The following is a 20,571-nucleotide window of genomic DNA, read 5'->3' as shown; positions in this document are numbered from 1 at the left end:
TTGCACTGAATGATACACACACATTTGTCAACACTTTTTCTTTTCGCTAACCACAAATATAGTCGTCTCATTGTTGATAGAAATAATCTTGTTTACAAAACATGAACAAAAGTTCCTTTTGCTCCTGAAAAAACCACATCAGGCACCAGAAACGCGATAGCATCCCTTGACCGATACAGCAGGACATGATAAAAACCTACCATACCATTGTACAAGTGACCAATAAAAGCATAATATCAGCAGCACCACTTTATCAACTTGCCGCTGAAGGTGCTTGCAAGCAGTCCTGTTATTCAGGCGCCTACCACCAGTACGAAAACTCTGTCCAAAAATTGCATGCACAATGTAAAGGGTACTTTTTGGATGTTTTCATGAATATGCCAATCGAAACTGGATTTCAATATAAAAAATGAGATGATTTCTTTTCGGAGCAACCGCCCACTGTGTGCTTCAGAGAGGCTTAGAAGGCTTAGAGGCAGCATCTGAGTACTTCATTGCATGCCAAATGTGGGATCCATATAATGCAAAAGAAATAAACCACAATCGTGAAACAAGAATTCGCTCGATGCAGCAGACAAAAAGTTTGACGCAAATGCCAAATTATGCCAAAGTTCGCGCCACAGTTGATGCTTTTTTGGTGCTGACAGTTTTATTTTGCGGGTGCTCAAGTACTTAAGAATCTTACCGACAAAACAATATGCTTGACGCACTGAGAAAGTGACATTTACGCTATTCGTTTTTTTTCTTGAGCAGAAAGTCATTACTCATCGCAATTTTTGAAGGAAAAAGGGAAAGAAGGGAGGAAAAGCACCGGAATACTTCCGGTAGTGGTGTGAGCTGAATGATGCGAAAGCGCGTAGATCATACGATATTACATTATTGCCAATGATGTGAAGCTAATTTTTCACGCACAATTGAGTGTGTGTATCACTCAACGTAGCCGAGTAGATCTGCTGCTCAAGAAGAACGGACGTGACTTGCTGGATATATTGCAAACCACGAGACGTCTACTCAATGCCATGAAGCCTGACTAATATGTTTAACTCCGTTGACGCTGTCATGGTCGCCATGACAAACCTTAATGCACAGTGTTACCCTGGCAACGTTGCTCCAAAAAGGACACACGAAACACTCAAGGACAAAAATCATCTCGAATATGGTGGAGAACATGTCGGAATTTTAAACCTTTTTGCTGACGTCAACAAACGCCCGCGGCGGCGGTCCTCAGTCAAGTGCTATTTTCTGGTTGTGTGTTTTGTGGGAGTTGAGTTTTTTCTTCAAAATAATAATAATAAACCATGGCGGACGTCCCAGGTAACTCGATAGAGCTATACGATTTAAACGCGAAAAGACCGATATATTAACGTGCTACTTGTGACGTAGAAATGAAGGCCACCCAAAAGGAAATGGCCAAGGCTCGCATTCCCCTCGAATACCGTGATTATTGCGCACATCTTTTGATTCCTCTCAACAAATGCAGAGGCGAAACCTTTTACCTTCCTTGGAAATGCGAGAATGAACGTCATGAATACGAAAAATGTCAATATGATGAGTAAGTAATCACTTGACTTTTTCAAATCTTTTATCTTTCGTGCATCGGGCGGGTCATGATCATTGGAAGTCGTGTGCCTGGCCCTGTCATGGACCTAGATCAATCGTCGTCTAACGATTTTTTAACCTCTATATAGCTACAAACGACGTATGCGCGCACTGAAAAAAGCAAAAGCAGACGAAGACGAAGAATAAAGGCATCCAGCATTTTACTCGTATTAGTTTGCAAAAGAAAAGAAGGCCAGAAATACGAAGATATTGATTTGTACACTTGTTATAGACAAAAAGTCCAAAAAAAAGAAACCTGCAAAAAAAAACATTGTGAAGTAGATATCAGCTGACAGTTGAATTAGATGGGTTGAGATGCTGAGGAAGGGGAAGAAATTGGAAGAGTATCGTTGGGGAGCGGTTGATCCAAAGACCCGAGATAATTGATGAGCGGTTCCAGATACACTTCTGCAAATGAGGACATGTAGAATTCGTGTTCAGAACTGTGATCACCAACAAAATTGTGAGCCAATTCATGGCAGATCGTCATAAACCAGTAGATGGCTGCCTCCTTATGCTTCGCGTGGATTTCTCGTGGGTCCTTGGAGTGGGGTTCGTGTAGCGCGAGATAATACCTCAGGTTGAAGAATAAACTTCCACTCAAATTAAACGCAATCGTGGACCCGGAAGTATCGTAGAACATGTGCAAACTGGATAATTTCAAATCAAATAATTTTGCGAGTGCCGTAATCACAGTGATGAATCCGCGAATCGATTGGCCGTATTGATTCAATACGGTATCTGGCTTCACATCCTTGTGCACGTAAAACTCCATGCCAAGAAAATGGCTCACATGCATCAGATGGTGACCGGGGGTGGTGTCACAATAGCTGCTTGATTCTTTCACGTTCTCGATCCGTGGTGGCGAAAACACTTGCTGTCCAGAGTACGGCTTGCAGGAATGAATGCCCCGTTTCAGATTCTGCTTGATATTCGACGTGTAATTGGGCGTGATGGTTTTTTCGGAATCAGGCAACTTGGGTTTTTGGTGGGTGGGTGGCTCTGCTGGAGATGGCCTTTGATCCAGGTGTTTCACCGGCTCCGACGGTGGTGCCGCTGGCTCTGCTGGCTTGCCCCAAGACCATAGGCGATCAAGTAACCGATGGCCGCCACTCTTTCGCGATTCCTTTGGATTAGGCTCAGGTTGCACTGGCTGTGGGTTTTCGTCTTCTACGGGAGGCGGCGCTCGCGGGTAGTCCTCTTGGAGCAACTTTTCAATAACCCTTTCCACATGGTTTTCGCGTTCCTGCAATAACAGCTGCTGAATGTAATCCGGACGACAGTCGCCAAATACATCCAAGACTTGCTGAGTGTAGCGTTTCAGTTGCTGCGATGTCAATGTTGACGGCAAAGGTTCACTGGGCTCCTCGGGTAGGTTTGAGCTGTATTGAGCGGTCTTGCGGATATTGAGAATACGATCAACAGGCACGCCTTTACGCCGTAAGCTGTTGAGCGACGCGGTGAGGTACCGCTCGACGACGATGGCATCATTAAATCGCACCCGAGTGAATAGAAAGCTGCAAAGCGCATTCGCAACATCGTAGAAATCGATTTCTCCACTACTGGAAATATAAAGGGTATAATGGGACACACGAGCACACGCGGTGGTGGATTGCACGTCTTTTTCTCCGGTAGGCTTAAATGTGCGGATCACCTTGAGCTCCTTGGCTTGAAGTACCTGTTTCAATTTGCCTGTTAAAATGCTTTTACGTCATGCATGCAATAACACCACTGTAGTCAGCCAACCTTGAGCCGCTTCTTGATGGAAGCCTCATCGTGCAATAGTTCCTTTCGTCGATGCGGATTGTCATTGAGCATTTGATAGATGATAATCGGGGTACGCTGGAAAATAATTTCCGTCATTTGTTCTGCTCTTTCAGTCGATCCAATCGCTTCATTGTAAGTATAAGCTTGCGCGATTTGTCTAAAGATCGGAAATGAATTTTAGTTGCAAGATTCGCAATAATGCAGTCCATTTTTTTTGACTTACTTGGAGAGCTTCTGACTTCCCAAGTTTGTATAAAACTCTTCGAGTAGCGGTTCCATGGGGGCAGACAACGGAGAAAAGATTTGTTGACCTATTGGATCGTCCGCAATGAAAATATCACTGGCTTTGGCCAATTGGTATTGTACGAATTGATCCATGTTGGTGCTTGGCTCATCGTCTGACAAAATGTCAGGTGTTGGAGACGAGACACTGGCTTGATCCGAGACAGTACTTCGTTTCAACCCTACCAAGAAAGGCTTTGTTCGCATCTCATTCAAGAGAGAGGATTGTCTGGACAGTTGAGAATACTGTCCTGCAATTTGTCGCAATACAGCTAGATAGTTTTCGCCACCGCCGCTCAGGTTCCAAAACTTTTCCGGATTGCTAACGAGCATGGTCGCCAGTTCCACCGTATTGGGCTCATCCTTGACACCACAGTTCCTGAGAAACGAATTGGCAAGCGTCCCAAAATTTACGTAAATAAACAGCTCTTTGTGAAAATTTGTTTGTTCAGATTCGAAATAGCATTGGCTTGGCTTGACCAGGATAGTTTGTGGTTGCTTTTGTTTTTGTGCATCGAGCTGGGCCGACCGTTTGTCAAGCACAGGGATAAATTTGGTTGTTCGCAATGTTTGCCAATGCTGGTGGGTGAAATCACCCATGCGGCTCGCCATGTATTCCATCATGCGTTTGGCTTTGTCGTGATCCAAATCGATACGGTCTAAAAATGCCTCCAGGAGCCGACTGGCTGGTGGGTTTTCTTTCACACCCAGTTTCTCTCGAACACCAAGAAGATCGCTGTGAAGCACTTGAAAACCGAGAATACGAACTTCGGGATTGGTAAAGCAGTCCTTCGGCGCAACGTAGGAGCCATCCTCGCAAGGCAAGAATTTGGTATCGACCGTGGCGCTCTTGTAAACGTCCTGGTATTGGGTGTGGTTGTCGATGAGGTAGGCTAGAGCGCGATTTTGCAGAGGACGATCGCCAGTTTCGGGCGAAGCAATTTGCAAGAGTACTGAGAGGGGCGGCAGGGTATTTAAGCCCAGAGTTTCCAAAAACTTGGCTTCATCACTGGACGATCGCCATCGATTATTCCAATAAATAAGCGGTAAACTGAGATTGCGAAGCGTAGCAGAAGGCACATAAAGATCGCGTGCCCTGTACCGACGGTAAATATTCTTTGAAACGGTTTCCATCACCGGCTTCCCTTGGGCGTCCACCGCATTGGTGGGTTTCTGAACGAGTTTTTGTTTAGGTTCTTCCCCTTCTCGGGTGAAAATAGGGGTTTCCTGCAAACGCTGAATTTCCGTCTTGGTCAATGAAGACTGAATGGTCGTCAAGTATTTCACCAGTTCAATATGTGACCAGCTCCCGTCCGATAACAGTCGATCGAATACCAGCTGCAAATCGACATGCTGCAAAGCAAGTCAAGAAGCAAGAAAGAAAAAAAAACCCCCCGAGATTAGTATGAAATGATACCTAGACTACAGCCGGTGGCATATTGCTGTACCTTTCTAACACCGAGAGCGCTAAGGAAAGCTTCGCTTACGGCTCTTGGATTTTCGAATCGCACGATGGGTAGGTCGTCAAAGAGATTGACAGTCGGATAGTACGTTTCTTCAGGCAACTTCATCCCAAACCGAGTGGGAATACATTTTTTCTGATGGAGTAACGCGGCTATTTCGGCTTGTGCTTTGTTGGAACAGTGAGGATATCCACGGCTAATGATTGTCAAGATTTTCTCTGCAAAGTGGGGAGACATTTCCAATTCTGGCTCGTTGACGATAAATTGTACCCAGTCCAAGAGTGAGAGTTCGCTGAAACTAAAGCGATATTGAATTAGTTAACTCATACGTCTTGTCATCGCAACCTATTCTACGTACTTGAAGTACTGCGCTAGTTCAGTGGGCATGAACCGTTTGCTAATTGAAAATGGCAACGTATCCGGCGGGACAGGTAGATCGAGAGGGATGATTTTTGGATTGATCCACCATTTGGCGCCAGAAAGCTGCAACAGTTTGTCTCCATCACAGTCGACAATCGCGGCTTCCATGAATTTGCGAGTGGAGGTCGCGTCGATGGACTGCCGTGTGGCTTCCGGGATAGAAGGATGACCCAGGTTGCATTCAATCCACCATTTCATACAAGCGACCATTTCGTCTGGAGTCAGCGATCGCATATCCAACTCTTTAAGCACATCAGCTATACCGAACGGTTGCAGGAAACCGAAGCGAGCCAGCTTGTCTAGACCGTCTTTGCAGTTTTCCATCAGCAATGGGGACACCGTAGGGATAGTTTTGACAAAGGTGTTGAGCATTTCCGCGACGTTTTTACCGCTCCATGTGTCCCTTGGTAATAAGCGTGTTATGGTGATCGGCTGTACGCCATGCGATGTCATGATCTGAAAGGGCACTTTGCTTGAATTGAAAAAGCGCTCCTCAAAGACCCTACCGACGATATTGCTCGGGGTGGACGGACTGAAAGTGAACGATTGCAGAGCATGAGCCGCTTGCTTGTCGAACATGCATTTGATTTGCTCCAGTTTGTCGTCGACCTTGAGCTTGTCCACTTCGATTTCCGATCCAATTAATTCACGATAATGCATGTTGATCTCGTCCATCGTATCATTGTAAATAATTCGCGATAAGGTTCCTCCAACGGCTAGTAACTCCTTGTTCCATAAGCTCAGATAACGATCTGCAAAATCGATACTTTCACGTTCGACAGTTGGAATAAATCGGGCTGCCATGTGCGAGCAGCATCCCGTCGTCTGATGTGTGGGGAAACCAATGAAAATGCGACCTTGATGAGGAAACGGAATTAGATCTTTGAAAATGAGACTATTCTTTTCGGAACTTTCCAGTTCCTCTTGTCCTGTGTAAACGAGCTGGAATTTTGTGGTTTTTGGCGGTTTTTTCTTGGTGGCCCTTTCCATTTCACGCTCGTATTCACGCGACACACTGACACCCAAGGCCGCTCCGACTACACGCAAAAATATACTGGCTTTTTCAACTGGTAGTCCGTCGATAGTATGCTCCGGCTCTTTTGCCTTGGTCAGAAGATTGGTGATGGGTGAAAAAAGCCGTGGGGGCGAGTATTTTTCGGCGTCCAGTTGGATTTTTTGGATTTCAACACTGGTGATCGTGAACAGCTTTTGTGGTGAGATGACACTCATCGTTTTCGTATTGAGGGTCATGGCGCGCGGTGCGGCCATGCGTTTTGAGATGGTAAAAATGCGATGAGCATCAAAGTAAACTGAGATTTGGCGCAAATTCGCCGTGAATCCCTAGGAAAGCTGGGGATCAGTCCATGGAATCTCCTCGCTATTGGCAACCCAAAAAAAATTCAGTGGTACTTTACCATGCTGGTGGTCAAAAATTTAGTAAATTCGTCAAAATCAGGCATTTCCATGGGTTCTCGCAAATCCATCAGAAAGGAGGTCCATTGATCTGTTTCATTGCTCGGTACATCGCCTCGTTTCGCGAACAGCTGATCACCTTTGAAATAAAAAGCCATGCATTGAGAGCCCGAGAAAACACTGAAGAATCGATTCCATGAACATTTTGCTCGTTTGGTCAATGTTGTCTTTTTTTGCTTACAAAGGATTTTCGCATACAGAAAATAACGAGTAAAAGCCAACACCAAAGGCACCGATTTTTTGCTCATCTGCGAAAAAAAAAAAAAAAATGTAAGCGGATCATTCCGTAATAACCGATCTCGATCATCCCAAAAAGAGTGTTGTATTGTACCTGGGTTTCCTTCTGCTATACGTTTTAAACGAAGCCAATCTTCGGGACGAAAGGTCATGCCATTGTTCTTGAAAACAATCTTGTTGCATTTTTGTGATAAATTCATTGTATTCCCCGACTTGCTGCCGCTAGGGTTTTCAGAGTGAAAGTGGATCTCGACTTCCGAGGAAGAAGCATCGTCTGTCGAGTGTGTCAGTCAGCATCACCTTCGCCAGGAATAGAGAGTCAGTAGCGCATTTTACCTGCGTTCTGCATAAGTTCCCTATAAAGTACATATTCAGCAGAGTAACGGGCCAAAATCTTGTCAATAAGATGCCGCTGATTGACTGTTACAAAGCATGGTCAGTCGCATTTTCGTTGGGAGAGGCCGTCAGGTCGAGTTACCTTCCACTTTCTCTTCACCCCCATGCTGCTCCAACATATTGGAGCGCAATGCCTCCAATTGATCGGCTCCTTTCATGATGGCAGACGAAAAGAAAGAGCGATCAGGTCACTGCCAACCACATGGCTCCAGATGAATATTTAAACCCAGTCCTCAATGTGATAAATTTGAACCTCACTGCACTTTCTTTCAACACGAAGCAAACTGGCTTTATCCACTTGTCTCGAAATGGGCTTTGTAACATTCTAATCGATCATAATGGCGCTTGGGAGTTTTAACGCGTTTGCTTGCTATATGAGTAAGTCCCGTAATATCAAGCAAGAAACCACGCCCGACCCACATTCCCCGTTACATTTCCTGATAATGAAATATCCGCATCCAGCAAATGGCAATGATGGTCATAAAAAAAGAGCTTGAGAGCTGAAAAATAATCTCTATCATTGATGTAGCTGACATGCCGTGGTCTTATGAACTTTATACTTTGAAAAAGAAAACAGAGACATCAATCCCCTTTTTACAATTTTTTGAATTTTCTCAAGCCGGATTCCACGGCGGCAGCGGCCCATTCTTCGGCATGATGGAAGCCATCTTCAGTGCTTGCCCTGGCAATGGCTTGTTCGTCGTTGTAGCATGTCAAGACACCAAAAATAACGGGGACGCCGGTATCCAATTGGACCTTCATAATACCGTGGGTCACAGCATCGCAAATGTATTCAAAGTGAGCGGTACCTCCCTTGATCACCAAACCAAGGCAAATCACGGCATCGAAAGGTCCGGTTTTCTTGCCGGATGATTTTTCCTGGGTCGGTGCCGGCGAGCCCAAAAGGTCACTGGCGGTGTCAGCGGCCTGGACTTGGGAAAGCTCAATGAGTTGTTTGGCGGCCATAGGAAGCTCGTACGAGCCAGAGACCGTATCCTAACAAGAAATAGATGAGTTTTTTTCATGATGCTCGAGAATGTGGGAACAAACAATGGGCAGCGACGCGTACGGTAGTGATGTTCTCCGGTAAGACCTTGTACTTTTTAATCAATGTCTCGTGCACGACCGAGTAAAGCTTATCGACGAGAGCATAGTTCCAGCGAGTGTGAACAATGGCGATACGAAGCTTGGAGCCGTCGAGTTCGGTGGTGGGGGCAGAAACGCCCTTTTCGAATGTCTTTTCGCTCATGACTAAAAGGGATGAAAGAAAGCGAAACGGGCTGTCTTTTGACGCAACCAGCGGAGTCAAAGTGAATAAATTTTTCCCTCATTTTTTCCTGTCAGTTCATTGGATTGCAAACTTTCTGTTTGCTTAACTGATTGTTTAGCCCAGATTGGCATCCCATTCTTAAATAAACAATTATCAAAATTGAATTGGCTCTTCATTTAGCCCTTTAAAATATCTTACAAGAAGTGTTGGACGCGTCAGACAAAAAATATTCTTCCATTTTTGATTATGAACGTTTGCAAAATGAGGCACTATCGCTGTTACTAGGATCAAACATCTGGGTGAACTAATTTGGGATTGTAAGTTTATTATCCGTACAAGAAAATCAAAAGTAACAGTGATCAACGGAGGCTGTCATCTGAATATAAAAAGGAGGAGATCACGATTGGCCGAGCAAATCGGACGAGATATAGATTACTCGATACAGCTTTATAATCGCTTGGTAATCAAATTAGGCGCGATTCAAATGATAGGTAATTCATGCCAATGGTTGCCGTGGTTTGCCTTTTCTGTCTCATCAATCAAAAGTCATAAAGGATCGTAGATCGCAGATGAAAAAAGACGAGTAGAAGATGGTGGGAAAAGATTGCAGGGCGATCCATTAATGACGCACGATCCACCAACTTCAAAAATCGTTCTACGGACATCAGAGAAGTAACGCTTGTGTTCAGGTGCTACGTGGTCTATGCGGTCAAACCAGCAAGCATGCGGATGTGGATGTCAAGGCGGCCGCATGGTACTACGTGTCATACCATCCCGATGAACGAAGCCGCGATTACAGTTTCGAAGGCAGGTTCGTCAGCTTCTCCTGGGTGGGTCGTTTACGATTACCTGTGCGATGGCCAGAAAGAATGGGCATCTCGTTCTGGGCGAAGATCAGGCGCAGCCAGTGGACGATGCGCTTATTGAAGAAATGCAAAGAAAGTACTCCCGTGACAAAGGCCCGATCCATTTATCGGTGCATGTCAGTGATTCTGAGGAAGATGATGAAGATGATGATGATCATGAAACGGATGCAAGTGGTGAGAAAAGCGAAGAAGAAGAAGAAGAAATAGTGGAGACTGTATCTTCTGTCGTGCTTGCTATAATAAAACAATGTATTCCACATACATATATCTCTCTTTCATCGCATTATGTGCATGTCCATCAATAAATCTCATACTCAGAACGTTCGCAGTTCAAATATACCGAGTTGTACCATACTCAAATGGTGCTAGATAAAATGGCCAACACCTTGCTCGGGGATCCTGCCGAGCCAAAAATTGTAAGTTTGATGATATTTCACATCTTCTCAACATGTAGTAATGAACGATGATTCAATATCCTTGTCAATGGGCTTATAAAAACTCTCGAAAGTCACCTGTTGAAAACGGAAAAACGCTCAAAGAAATGAGCGGAGGCCAGAGGGTGCAGCCATAGTCGCATTTGGGGATGCAGACCTGAAGCCCATGAAAAATCATGCCCCAGTTCCAATCAAGGTACGGCACGATGGTGAAATGATATTACAATGTGTCGCTCCTCATCGGAACTGGCGTCAAACTTGCCATGCCAGCCGGCATCCATCTGGACTCTCTGCGACCAAGACAGTACCCAGCAGGCCTTATCACAAGACAAAATCGGTTCCATATTATTCCGGACCATCCCCGTATCATTCATACGGGATGGAAAAAAAACGCCATGTTAGCTCGCACCGCCTCAAAAAGCTATTGGACAAAAAGCGACGATTCCATTACGGCCAATACCTTGGAGAATTTGCGGGAAAAGAGACGATGCTATCATCGGAAACAATGATTGAACAGTCAATTGGCGGACCCTGCAAACAAGCTGTGAACAGACGAGAAAATATTGTATTCCTAACATGATCTATTACATATCCGACACGGACATCATCAATCCGACCTCTCATTTGACATGGATGCTTCCTCCATAAGTCCCGATATTCTTTCTATCATTTATCAACTCCTCTTCAGACCAAGACATCATTCTTTCTATCAAAAAGTCACCTTTAAAGAGGCGATTACTCAGGAACCATATAAATACTCATCAGTGTTCATTGTGAATAAAACAATCATATTTTCTGTCTCGTTGACATCTTTGAACTTTTATCAATCCTAACGGATAACACAAACCGAGAAGATGATTCGGGAAATATTGTATTGTACGGTTGAGGAATTTCAATTTCGGGATTATGCTTTCCATCAAGCTTTTTATTGTGATTGCCTTATAGTCAGTTGATCTGAATAAACACATTGTGGGAATGATGGTGATGATTGTATTATTACTAAAGTTATCGTTTGACTTGCCCCATGATGATGAAAAAATAGTGAGACAAACAGAGAATACGAGCAGGTGTGCTACATTGTAAAGATCCGCCTACATTTTCCATGTGGAAGTTGGGAGAACTTATTCAATGTATCGCAGTTAGATTTTCACATTGGAACTGCAAGCGGCGAAGGGATTAAACAAATACGCAGAGAAAGTAACTGTGGTTTTGACCAAAGGACATAAAGTGACCGTTATCGATTCTGCTGATGTTACCAATCACCACCACTATGCTCATGGATAATCCGTCTTCCTTTCAATATGTAAACTAGCTCTTCTAAGCTTTTTGTGCCTTCTTCAATATTACTTGTCGACCTTACGGCGAGCAATTGTCCGCAATGGATGTTGGTTCACCCGCTCTTAAAAAAGAAAGTCTTTACCTTCGCTATATGATAATTTTTTAAGCAACCGTTTCCTTGTTCGACTGCCAAACCCTGCTTGGAAACTCATTATAGAATTGCCAAAACCATATTCATAATAAAATCAAACCTTTTGCTTTACTTCTATCTCCTGTGGTTTTTTTTTTTTTTTTTTTTTTTTTTTTTTACATTTCAATAGAACATTTTCCCATTGATCTCAGGGCCAGCAATTGCCCGCCGTAGGAAACGTGTTCACTCCTTTTTTTCTTTTTTTTTTTTAAAAAAAAGCTCTTCTTATTTCCTATTGTGTTATCTGTGGAGCCACTTTGCGAAAAAAATAAAACAAAATAATAAAACAATAAAAAAAATTCTCATTGGCAAAAAAAAGCAAAAGAGTGAGGAGTGAGCGACTCGAACGCCCAACCTTCAGATCTGGAATCTGACGCACTACCACTTGTGCTAACCCCCCCTTGTTTTTTCAAATTCCGGAGCACGATGATGAGTAAAACCGGATAAATATTTATCCGGATATCATGGGTTGAAAGGCATTAGCTTAAGCAGTAATGAAAGCGTCGGATGAGCAGGACAGGATGTTCAGCTGAGAGGGGGCGCGTTTGTTGGTGCTTTTTGGAAGAATGGTCAAAGAGAACATGGTTTTGCAGATGAACAAGAAATGTGCTTGGGGGCCTGTAGGCTGTTCGGTGACACATAAACTGAAAAAGGGCAACAGTGTAATTCTTCCAATCAGCTCCATACTTTCCGCTTAACTCGTCGTTGTTGCTTTTTTTGAGTTTTGACGCATAAACCAAAACTTATCAATAAGCTGGAGGCACTTCTAGCTGATTATGTACAATAAGTTCGCAGGGTATAAAAGAGAATTGAGACATACGAAATGCAAAGAAATAAAAAGGTTGCAGAAAAAGCAGCCATAACTAATTTTTATTTGTCTTCCTTCTTGAATTTCTTCGTAGGATTTTGGTCAAAAATGAAATCCAAAGCTCGCCGGAGCTGCGTGTTCATTAAACGATGTAGCTTCGTGAATTTTCCACAACGTTGTGCTTATTGAGAGACATTTTCGGTACTTTTCTGTAAAATCCTCACGCCATTGATAAATAGCTTTGTGTACTGTTCTTTTTTCTCTTGTCGCAATATTTTGTAAAAGCACATGACTGAAGATCTTTAATGAGCTGAAAACTCGTAATGCAGTTCAGAAGAGCGCAACTGATACCGAAAACCACGGCGGGCATCAAGACGCTTGTCGAATTGCGTATTATTCTGTCCTCAAGTGTCGCAAATACAGCGGAGATCAAGGAGCGGCGTCTGTGCTGCATCATAAAGTGCATCATAAAGCTCAAGGATTGTTGTATGCTTAGAGAAAAACCGTCAGTTTCGTTTGATTCTTAGGCGGCTCAATCATTCGTTTGATAAGGATCTGGTGACACCGATTACATACTCATTGCCACTTCGTTTGCCTGTTCCCTGCCCGCACACAAGTTCCACTGTAATCGAGAAGAGCATATATGATAAACATGCAAAAAACATTTTTTTCTTTTTGAAAGCTTTTAGTCTGCATGGTAAAAAAAATACTTGATGTGTAATACATCGTGAAGTGTCTTCCTGGCGTAACCCCATCGAACACGGCAAGTAACACACACCTTCTGTCAATTTCAATCGGCGTTGCAATGATTTTTGTGGATCCCAATTTTTTTTTTTTTTCATGAGGCTGTGTCAAAGAGTCTTCTTTGAAGTTGATCTTTTTTTGTTTTGCACCATGCCCCCGGAAGATCCGAACTTGTCAGTGACGGAAATGATCGTGGCTGATGTCACTGATCCTATACTGACCAGAATGTCGTCTCTTCAACGGACGTCTTCCGATCCGTTCTTGGGAAGGTACAATTCGCTTGGCCCATGTCATACCATATTGGTTTGTTTAGTATACTTAACATGTAACTTCGATTTCAACTTGGTAGTCCTACAAAGACGGTATATACACGGCAACAGCTGGTATGTTTTTTGAATGTACACTGCGTCTTTGTGAGCAAGAAATAGCTAACGAAGGAGTAATAGTTGTACTACGCAAAGTGCTTTGAATCCGAACATAGCGTGGTCGGATCGGTAGCGAAACCCGGTTTTATTCGAAAGTTGCTGTCATTACCCAGTGTACTCATTCGTTATGGTGTACTGTTACCGCTACGAACCGTAGCTTTGGGGATGGTGTCGACCGCATTTTTTACCACTTTACCGATTGCTTTGTTATTGAAGAGCAAGTCCATGGTGGTAAGATACTTCTTTATAGTGTTACTTGTTCCATGCGATCATTGACTCACCAGTGGAATTCGTAGTCGAAGCTCGTCTTTTTCTATAACCGAGGAATTCTTTTCTCTTTGGGTGTTATTGCTCGCAATCACGGAAGGAAAGATCGACTAAAAGAAGCTCATGTCTTTGTGGTAAGTGAAAGTGCTTTGCTCATACCCATGGGCGGCAAACTTAACTCCTTTTTCTTGTCGTAGGCAAACCACACATCTTATCTTGATTATATTCTTGTCAGTGCATACAAATACCCGAATGCCGTGGTCATGGCTCGTAGCGATGGCGGCGCTTTTGGTATGTGGACGGTCATCACAAAATAAGCTTGGAATCTTTCCAACTAATGCTGCGTACAATAAGCTTTTCTTCAACGTTATGGGCTGAGCCACATCAATTCGCTTTGTTTCGATCGTCACAATTTTCAAGAGCGCAAGTTACTCGCCGAGAGGTAGGATGGTTTTGTAGGATGGCTTTTTGGGAGGATCCGTATGCTCATGGCTTGGATTTTGTAGATTAAAGGCCCATGTCATGAATCCGACAACATGGCCAAATCCAATGATCATTTTTCCGGAAGGAACCTGTGTCAATAACCAACACATTATTCGCTTTCAGAAAGGCGCTTTCGAACTTGGCGTCAAAGTATGCCCCGTAGCCATCAAGTAAGCAGGACATAATATCAAATGATAGGTTTTTGAGTACTCATCTCGGGTGTAGATACGATCGAGCATGGGGTGACCCTTATTGGGATACGCGAAAAGGGTTCCTCTATTATGCTTTTTATCGCATGACACGATGGGCCACGCCAGTGGATGTTTATTATTGCACGCCAGAGGAACGACGACCGGGCGAGGATGCTGTTCAGTTTGGAACACGTGTGAAATCTATCATCTCTGAACGTATAGGATTGATCGAGGAAGACTTCAACGGTATGGCTAAACGTGATTTACTCAAAGTGTTGGACGAAAACGCAAAAGATAGATAGCCCACCTCCCGGAAATTACGAATGTCTCCTCTGCATTAATCCGCTTTTAGTTTATTTATTGAGTTGTATGTCGTGTACTATTTCTTTGTTGTTTTATGCTTATCGTGTCTGTCATCATTGTACATATTAGATCTTTTTTTTTTCATGATTGTGTAATAGACCATCATCTTACAAGTTTGCATCTTTGCATTTTGTGTTATTTAATATGGACGCCAACTTCATGTGAACAATGCAATGCCCACAATATGATATCAGTTATCTATGATAAAGCTAATATTGCTTTTTATTATTACATGATGAACTTTTTTTTTCTGCATGTCGATATATGATGATTCTAGGTAGATAAAGGAAAACAAAAATGAAGAATTAAAATGATTACAATTTAAAGATGGCTCTGTTCTTTTTAGGGCTGGCTTGATTTTTCTTGATCGCCCAGTCGCGTGCAATCCAAAGGATAACGATACGTTCCCAGATAAGATTCGCAGCGCAATTGGCAACAACGTAACCCCACAATTGCCATCGGAACCAGCGAGGAAGTACGTTATGACCCAACGGGGCATTATACTCTTCAATTGACCAAGTTGGTTTAGGGTATCCGAGCTCCTCCAGCACCCTGGGGGTACCGCAATTAATACGGAACTAAAAAGGCGAAAATAAAAATTTAAGACAAATCTTCCTCGAACCCATCATCATCCGTAGTGGTAACTTACCATGCAGCCGTAAGGATTGGGGTCGGCCAGCATCATGTAACTGGTGCTGACAAAGAAGCAACACCAGATGAAGACCAAAGTATAATTACGCCACCATGCTTGACGGAAGACAGAGCCAAAGTTGACGAGAGCACCATTGTTAAAGAACTGGAAAATGATAACGAGAGAAATGATTTCGGACTCATAATTATCACCAAGGAGCCACCACTGTGCTGAATCGATAGCAGAACTGTCAAACTCATTGCACACAAACCAATCTTGTTGGAACAGCCAAACAACGCTAAAAAATCATACGGGGTGAGCATCAATACAAGTGGCGGATCCCGTCATGTCTGATCATTCATTACCTCATCGTGATAAACCAAAAGTTGATGAAAATAATACCAAAGCAAGATGCTAAGGTGTAAGCACCCAGAGGTTTGGCAGTAGGACGTGAAGGACCCAACTTGGCCGCGGGCTGAGCTTGAGTAATAGCAAACGTCATGGTGGTAGTGATGAAACCATCAATTGTAATCCAGATTGACTGGGGAGCAATCACAGTAAAGTAAAACATCAGCAATTCCCAGAAAGCCATCGATTCACCATAGAAGATCAAGAACTTGTAATTGGCAAAACTGGTAGCAATAGCCGCTCGACCTTGTCTGAGCAATTCGACACATTGCATGATGGATCTATTGATAAAAAATATATATAATGAGCCTCTTTGTCCTGTCTCCTTTCCAGTGCCACTCAATGTTACCTGTTACTGGTGCTGAAAGGCGATACAATGGATGCTTCGGCTTCGGAAAGCGCCAAACCAACATGAGCTGCACGAAGAGCACCGCAATCGTTACCACCGTCACCACACATGGCTGTCACGCCCTTCTCCATATGTAATTGCACACATTGCACCTTGTCGTTGGGAGTCATACGGGCAAAAATACGTGTATGCAATAAGTACTGGCGCATCTGATTCCGAGAGATCAAGAATTCAAAAGCACGACCGGTGATCGCCAATTCAACTTGTTTGTCATGTTCTTCGCGAGGATCCGCAGCCAAAACTTCGTCCACGTTCACCTGATCACCGGAATCGACATCGTGCCAAATCATGGAGCCATTGACAGCATCTCCCAGCAAAACAGTCTGACCAGGAGCGATCATACCACATTGGCGGGCAATAAAGATACCAGTAAGAGCGGTATCACCCGTAATCATGACAGTACGTGTGTCACCTTCCTTCAATTCAGCAATGGCGTCGGCAGTATCATGCTTGAGCATATTTCGGAAAAGAACAAAACCGGTGAAATCACAACCTTCCTCCAAATCGTCACGCGTCATCTTCTTGATTTCCGCCATGGTGATATCATCTCCGAGTTTACCAAGATCACGGTGAGCCATTGCTAGGACGTAACAACCTTCCTGCGCATATTTGGCGGCGACTTGATCATAGTTAGGGGGGATGGATTCGGAACGGGACAAATTTTTAACGCGTTCGAAAGAACCTTTCAGGAAGACATGGACATGGTCATCTTTAGGATCAAGAACAGCCACCGACTGAGAGGCGCGAGCGTGAACGAACTCGAAACGACGAACGATGTGAACCGGGACAGGCTTATCATTGGGTGTGGCTGCGGGAGGAACAAGGGTATCAAGGTACAGATTGTCGGCCGGGGGTAAAAGTTCCCATTTCATGGCATGGAAGGATTCAATGTCAACCGGATTACCAATAAATTGATCCTTGACTTTGGTGACAGCATGACAGGTCGCGATACCCAAAGCTAGGGTCGGTTCCATGGCCAGCGAATCTTCTTCTCGCTCGAGGAAAGATCGTGACTCGTTTTTACAAGCGGCGACAGCTCCGTAAAATTCAAGACCTTCACGTGTCAGGGTACCGGTCTTATCGAAGCAGAAGATGCGGACTTTTCCCGACAAATTGATACGCGGGAGATCAATGCACAAAATTTTCTTGGTGCGTAGGCGAGCGGCGCAAACAGATTGGTTGATCGTGAAGGCAGCCGGCAACAAGGGCGAGAAAATCTGGGACATGATGAAGACACCGTAATACCAGCTAGTGATGTTGCCGCGACCCATAAGGTACAAGGTGAGAGCAAAGGCAATACCACCCCATAACAGCAAGATACAAATAGCGAGCTTGAGATGTTCGTTGAAAATGAAACTGACAGGCGTAGGGAACAAAATCTTGTGAATAAGCATGCCCTTTTCACTGGTGATGCCAGTACGTAACGCCAAAGCCGTGACGCGTTGTTCATTGATAGCAGGCATGGTTTGCGACACACTTGTACCCGCAAAGAGTGTATTGACCTTGCCAGATCCCAATAACTCGTATGTATTATCATCGTCGGGAATAGAGAACTTGCGGATAGGCATGGCTTCGCCAGTCAAGGAAGATTCGTTCACGACAATGGTACCGGAGAGAATCACCGCATCGCAGGACACTTGCATTTGTTCTTGCACTTCGAAAACATCACCAGGCACCATATCCGCACTGGACATATTCTCAATCCATTCGCCATCACGAAGCACATTGACAGTGGTTTTTTGTTCGGCCATTTGCTTGATGCGGTATTCGGCGCGCAAACGCAAAAACACGCGAATGAAGGCGGCAGCAAAGATAATGCAGGTTTGGACCAAACCCATCTTGAAATATTGGAAATAGCTATACCGGTCAATTAGTTATAAGGGACAATTCTTGAGGCTTTCACAAACAAGTTGTTTTTGTTCATCATTGATACTTACTACCACACCCACATACACATCATTTGGTACAAGTAAAGGAACGAAGCGAATCTGAAAAAGCATCCAATTAGCAAAGCCGATCTTTGGCAACGTGAATGATTGAAAAGGTGAAAAACTTACTCTTGAATAATGGCCAATGGAATACTTGGGACTTCGACGCGAATCAGATTAGCACCGAGCAGTTCGAGGCGATTGTGAGCGACATCGGAGCTGACACCTTTGGACCAGCTGCGGAGTTTACGATGGGTGCACCCTAAATCGAACTCATAGGGTTCAAATCTCCCTTTTTCAGCGTTATACACATAGCGCATGCACTGGTATTCAAAATAGCGGAGATTGTTGGTTGATAAATGCACAGGACAAGTTGAGACGAGGATATCCATGCTAAAGTCAGAAAAGAGCGGATGAAGGAAATTCCAACACATCAGTGATGAGCCAGCTGGGAAGTGATTTGATATTCCGATTCAAAACTTACCCCAAACGTTTGATGATGCGTTGTTCGATATCTTTGAGCTTGTTGATCCATTTACTACCGTCAGCGAGAAAGACGAGTTCTTCCTGTCGCCGTTCGACTTGAACAAAAGGACATTTATGGGCGTAGGATTCAATACGGAAGTAGTTGCGGATACGTTTACGACAAAGCAAAACAACCGCAAACCAAGCAGCTGCCAGATGCCAGACAGCACAAAAGATTTTCGATGACATATCGGAAGACAAAAAGGCGGCAAGTTCCACACCCGTCAAATTACCGTCTAACGTGCAAGATTGATGAGTTCCACGAAAAAAAAAGGCAAAAAGTCCGCCCCAAAAAAATTGGAAGGTTATGATAGTACTTACAATAATCACTGACGAGAACAGCTAGGAATACCACAAACAGTAAAGTGATGATGATGACCGAACCGAACGCGAACAAACCAAAGAAATCATTTTGGAAACCACGGAACCGTAAACGTTCCGAGTCCTTGAGCGAAGCGCTGTCGGATGAACGATCGCTAAAGGTGCCTTGGCTGGATTCCTCTGCATTATTCTTCTTGAAAGCGGCTTTCTCGTCACTGATGCTACCGTTCGTCGCCGCCATATTCGCCATCGCTACTTCTTTCTCGTTCACAAGGTTGGGTGGCGAGGCAGGCTTTTCAAGTGGTTTATCGAGTGCGCGGTGGAATTTGGTCTCTCTGGCAAGTTTGTAGAGGTGCCATAAGATGAGAATAGCAGCTTCGGCCCCCATGATAGCCCATACAGCAATCCATCTCGGTTCAGTAAAAGTGAACCGTGGTTCAATGACAGGACATTGCAACCAAATGCTGGATTGATTGAATGTACCCCAAACACCCACGTCTGAGGCATTGAGTTGAGCAGCCTTGGCACATGTGTCTTGAGTTTGTTGGTCCTTGTTGTTGGGATCAAAGTGTGTAATGTTAACATGCTGACCGGCAGCACATGGAACATAATTCATAGGCAGTGCGGCTTCAGTGCATAGACATTCATTGCTGATGCCCTCACAAGACGAATGACATTCACCGTCAGTACAGAATGATAGACCAGGCGGACACGTAGGCGCCAAAGCAGGAGGACATAGACTGTAGTCGGTAACGCACAGCAAAGGACACGATACGTTGTACGATGGTTTCAAAGGACAAGCGTTGCCGTATCTATCTTTATCATTGACTATAGAAAAAATAAATATATAAGCATGGTCAGTATGGCAAAAAAAACCTTATTCTATTTTGTACGCATGCATACCGATCTCAAAAACCGGCAAGGCCTGTGTACTCCAGAGAAGCACAGACAGTACACCGAGGATCGTAGCAATTCTCATTCGCCCTTCCTTATCCACAGCACAAGATGCAAACAAAAAAAAGAGATCCCCAAATCCCAGCCGTTTTAAAAAAGCATATGAAAAAAACAACTCGTCACAAAGAAGGCCCGATCAAGATTGGATCAATCCATCCAATCATATTCCTCTTAATAATTCAATATCCGCCACCATTGGGGATTGGTTGTGATCTCGACACCAGAAAATGAGAAACGTCGTACGTGTATCACAAAAGCAGTTAGAGCCCCCAGATCAATCAGCATAACTGGAAAAAAAAGCCAGCCATGTTGCTCTTTGTGTCCCTTGATCACAAAAAATATGTCTTCATCTTCCGCCAACGTACTTCCTTCAAATACGTCTTGCACCCTTCGGATCTCAAAAGTGCGCGGTTATGGTAAGGTTTCTTCTATTGGCGCG

General features: G+C 44.0%; 5 protein-coding genes and 1 non-coding gene across 6 annotated transcripts; 2 read left to right on the top strand and 4 right to left on the bottom strand.

Moving 5' to 3' along the window:
• Positions 1 to 1,385: 1,385 nt before the first annotated feature.
• On the top strand, positions 1,386 to 1,746 carry BYT42DRAFT_595436 (B18 subunit of NADH:ubiquinone oxidoreductase; the record flags this gene model as incomplete). The annotated part of the gene is made up of 2 exons (XM_051570852.1): positions 1,386 to 1,552; positions 1,689 to 1,746. 2 exons carry the CDS (start codon positions 1,386 to 1,388, stop codon positions 1,744 to 1,746), a joined length of 225 nt encoding a protein of 74 aa, XP_051419621.1.
• Positions 1,747 to 1,900: 154 nt separating this feature from the next.
• BYT42DRAFT_617411 (uncharacterized protein) lies at positions 1,901 to 7,795 on the bottom strand (the record flags this gene model as incomplete). Its single annotated transcript, XM_051572181.1, has 10 exons — positions 1,901 to 3,277; positions 3,346 to 3,523; positions 3,590 to 5,001; positions 5,097 to 5,409; positions 5,470 to 6,872; positions 6,947 to 7,124; positions 7,186 to 7,252; positions 7,336 to 7,515; positions 7,578 to 7,661; positions 7,720 to 7,795. The coding sequence occupies 10 exons, from the start codon at positions 7,793 to 7,795 to the stop codon at positions 1,901 to 1,903; spliced, it is 5,268 nt and encodes a 1,755-aa protein (XP_051419620.1).
• A 126-nt stretch (positions 7,796 to 7,921) lies between these two features.
• Positions 7,922 to 8,960, bottom strand: BYT42DRAFT_521275 (6,7-dimethyl-8-ribityllumazine synthase). Its single transcript, XM_051565277.1, has 2 exons — positions 8,707 to 8,960; positions 7,922 to 8,633 (listed from the first exon to the last, which is right to left on the bottom strand). The coding sequence occupies exons 1-2, from the start codon at positions 8,884 to 8,886 to the stop codon at positions 8,232 to 8,234; spliced, it is 582 nt and encodes a 193-aa protein (XP_051419619.1). The 5' UTR covers positions 8,887 to 8,960; the 3' UTR covers positions 7,922 to 8,231.
• Positions 8,961 to 12,002: 3,042 nt separating this feature from the next.
• Positions 12,003 to 12,075, bottom strand: BYT42DRAFT_t124. The gene has a single exon. It is a non-coding gene; the product is annotated as a tRNA-Trp (tRNA).
• Positions 12,076 to 13,335: 1,260 nt separating this feature from the next.
• On the top strand, positions 13,336 to 15,137 carry BYT42DRAFT_607804 (uncharacterized protein). The gene is made up of 8 exons (XM_051571182.1): positions 13,336 to 13,496; positions 13,577 to 13,610; positions 13,674 to 13,883; positions 13,949 to 14,053; positions 14,117 to 14,210; positions 14,274 to 14,361; positions 14,426 to 14,572; positions 14,628 to 15,137. Exons 1-8 carry the CDS (start codon positions 13,378 to 13,380, stop codon positions 14,893 to 14,895), a joined length of 1,065 nt encoding a protein of 354 aa, XP_051419618.1. The 5' UTR covers positions 13,336 to 13,377; the 3' UTR covers positions 14,896 to 15,137.
• Positions 15,138 to 15,270: 133 nt separating this feature from the next.
• Positions 15,271 to 20,157, bottom strand: BYT42DRAFT_617407 (uncharacterized protein; the record flags this gene model as incomplete). Its single annotated transcript, XM_051572180.1, has 9 exons — positions 15,271 to 15,534; positions 15,606 to 15,885; positions 15,953 to 16,276; positions 16,345 to 18,261; positions 18,342 to 18,392; positions 18,462 to 18,725; positions 18,817 to 19,093; positions 19,179 to 20,006; positions 20,082 to 20,157. 9 exons carry the CDS (start codon positions 20,155 to 20,157, stop codon positions 15,271 to 15,273), a joined length of 4,281 nt encoding a protein of 1,426 aa, XP_051419617.1.
• Positions 20,158 to 20,571: the final 414 nt, after the last annotated feature.

Source organism: Radiomyces spectabilis, assembly GCF_025331425.1.
Source record: "Radiomyces spectabilis strain NRRL 2753 chromosome Unknown BYT42scaffold_13, whole genome shotgun sequence".
NCBI classification, from domain to species: domain Eukaryota; kingdom Fungi; phylum Mucoromycota; class Mucoromycetes; order Mucorales; family Radiomycetaceae; genus Radiomyces; species Radiomyces spectabilis.
This window is presented reverse-complemented; position numbering and strand designations above follow the sequence as displayed.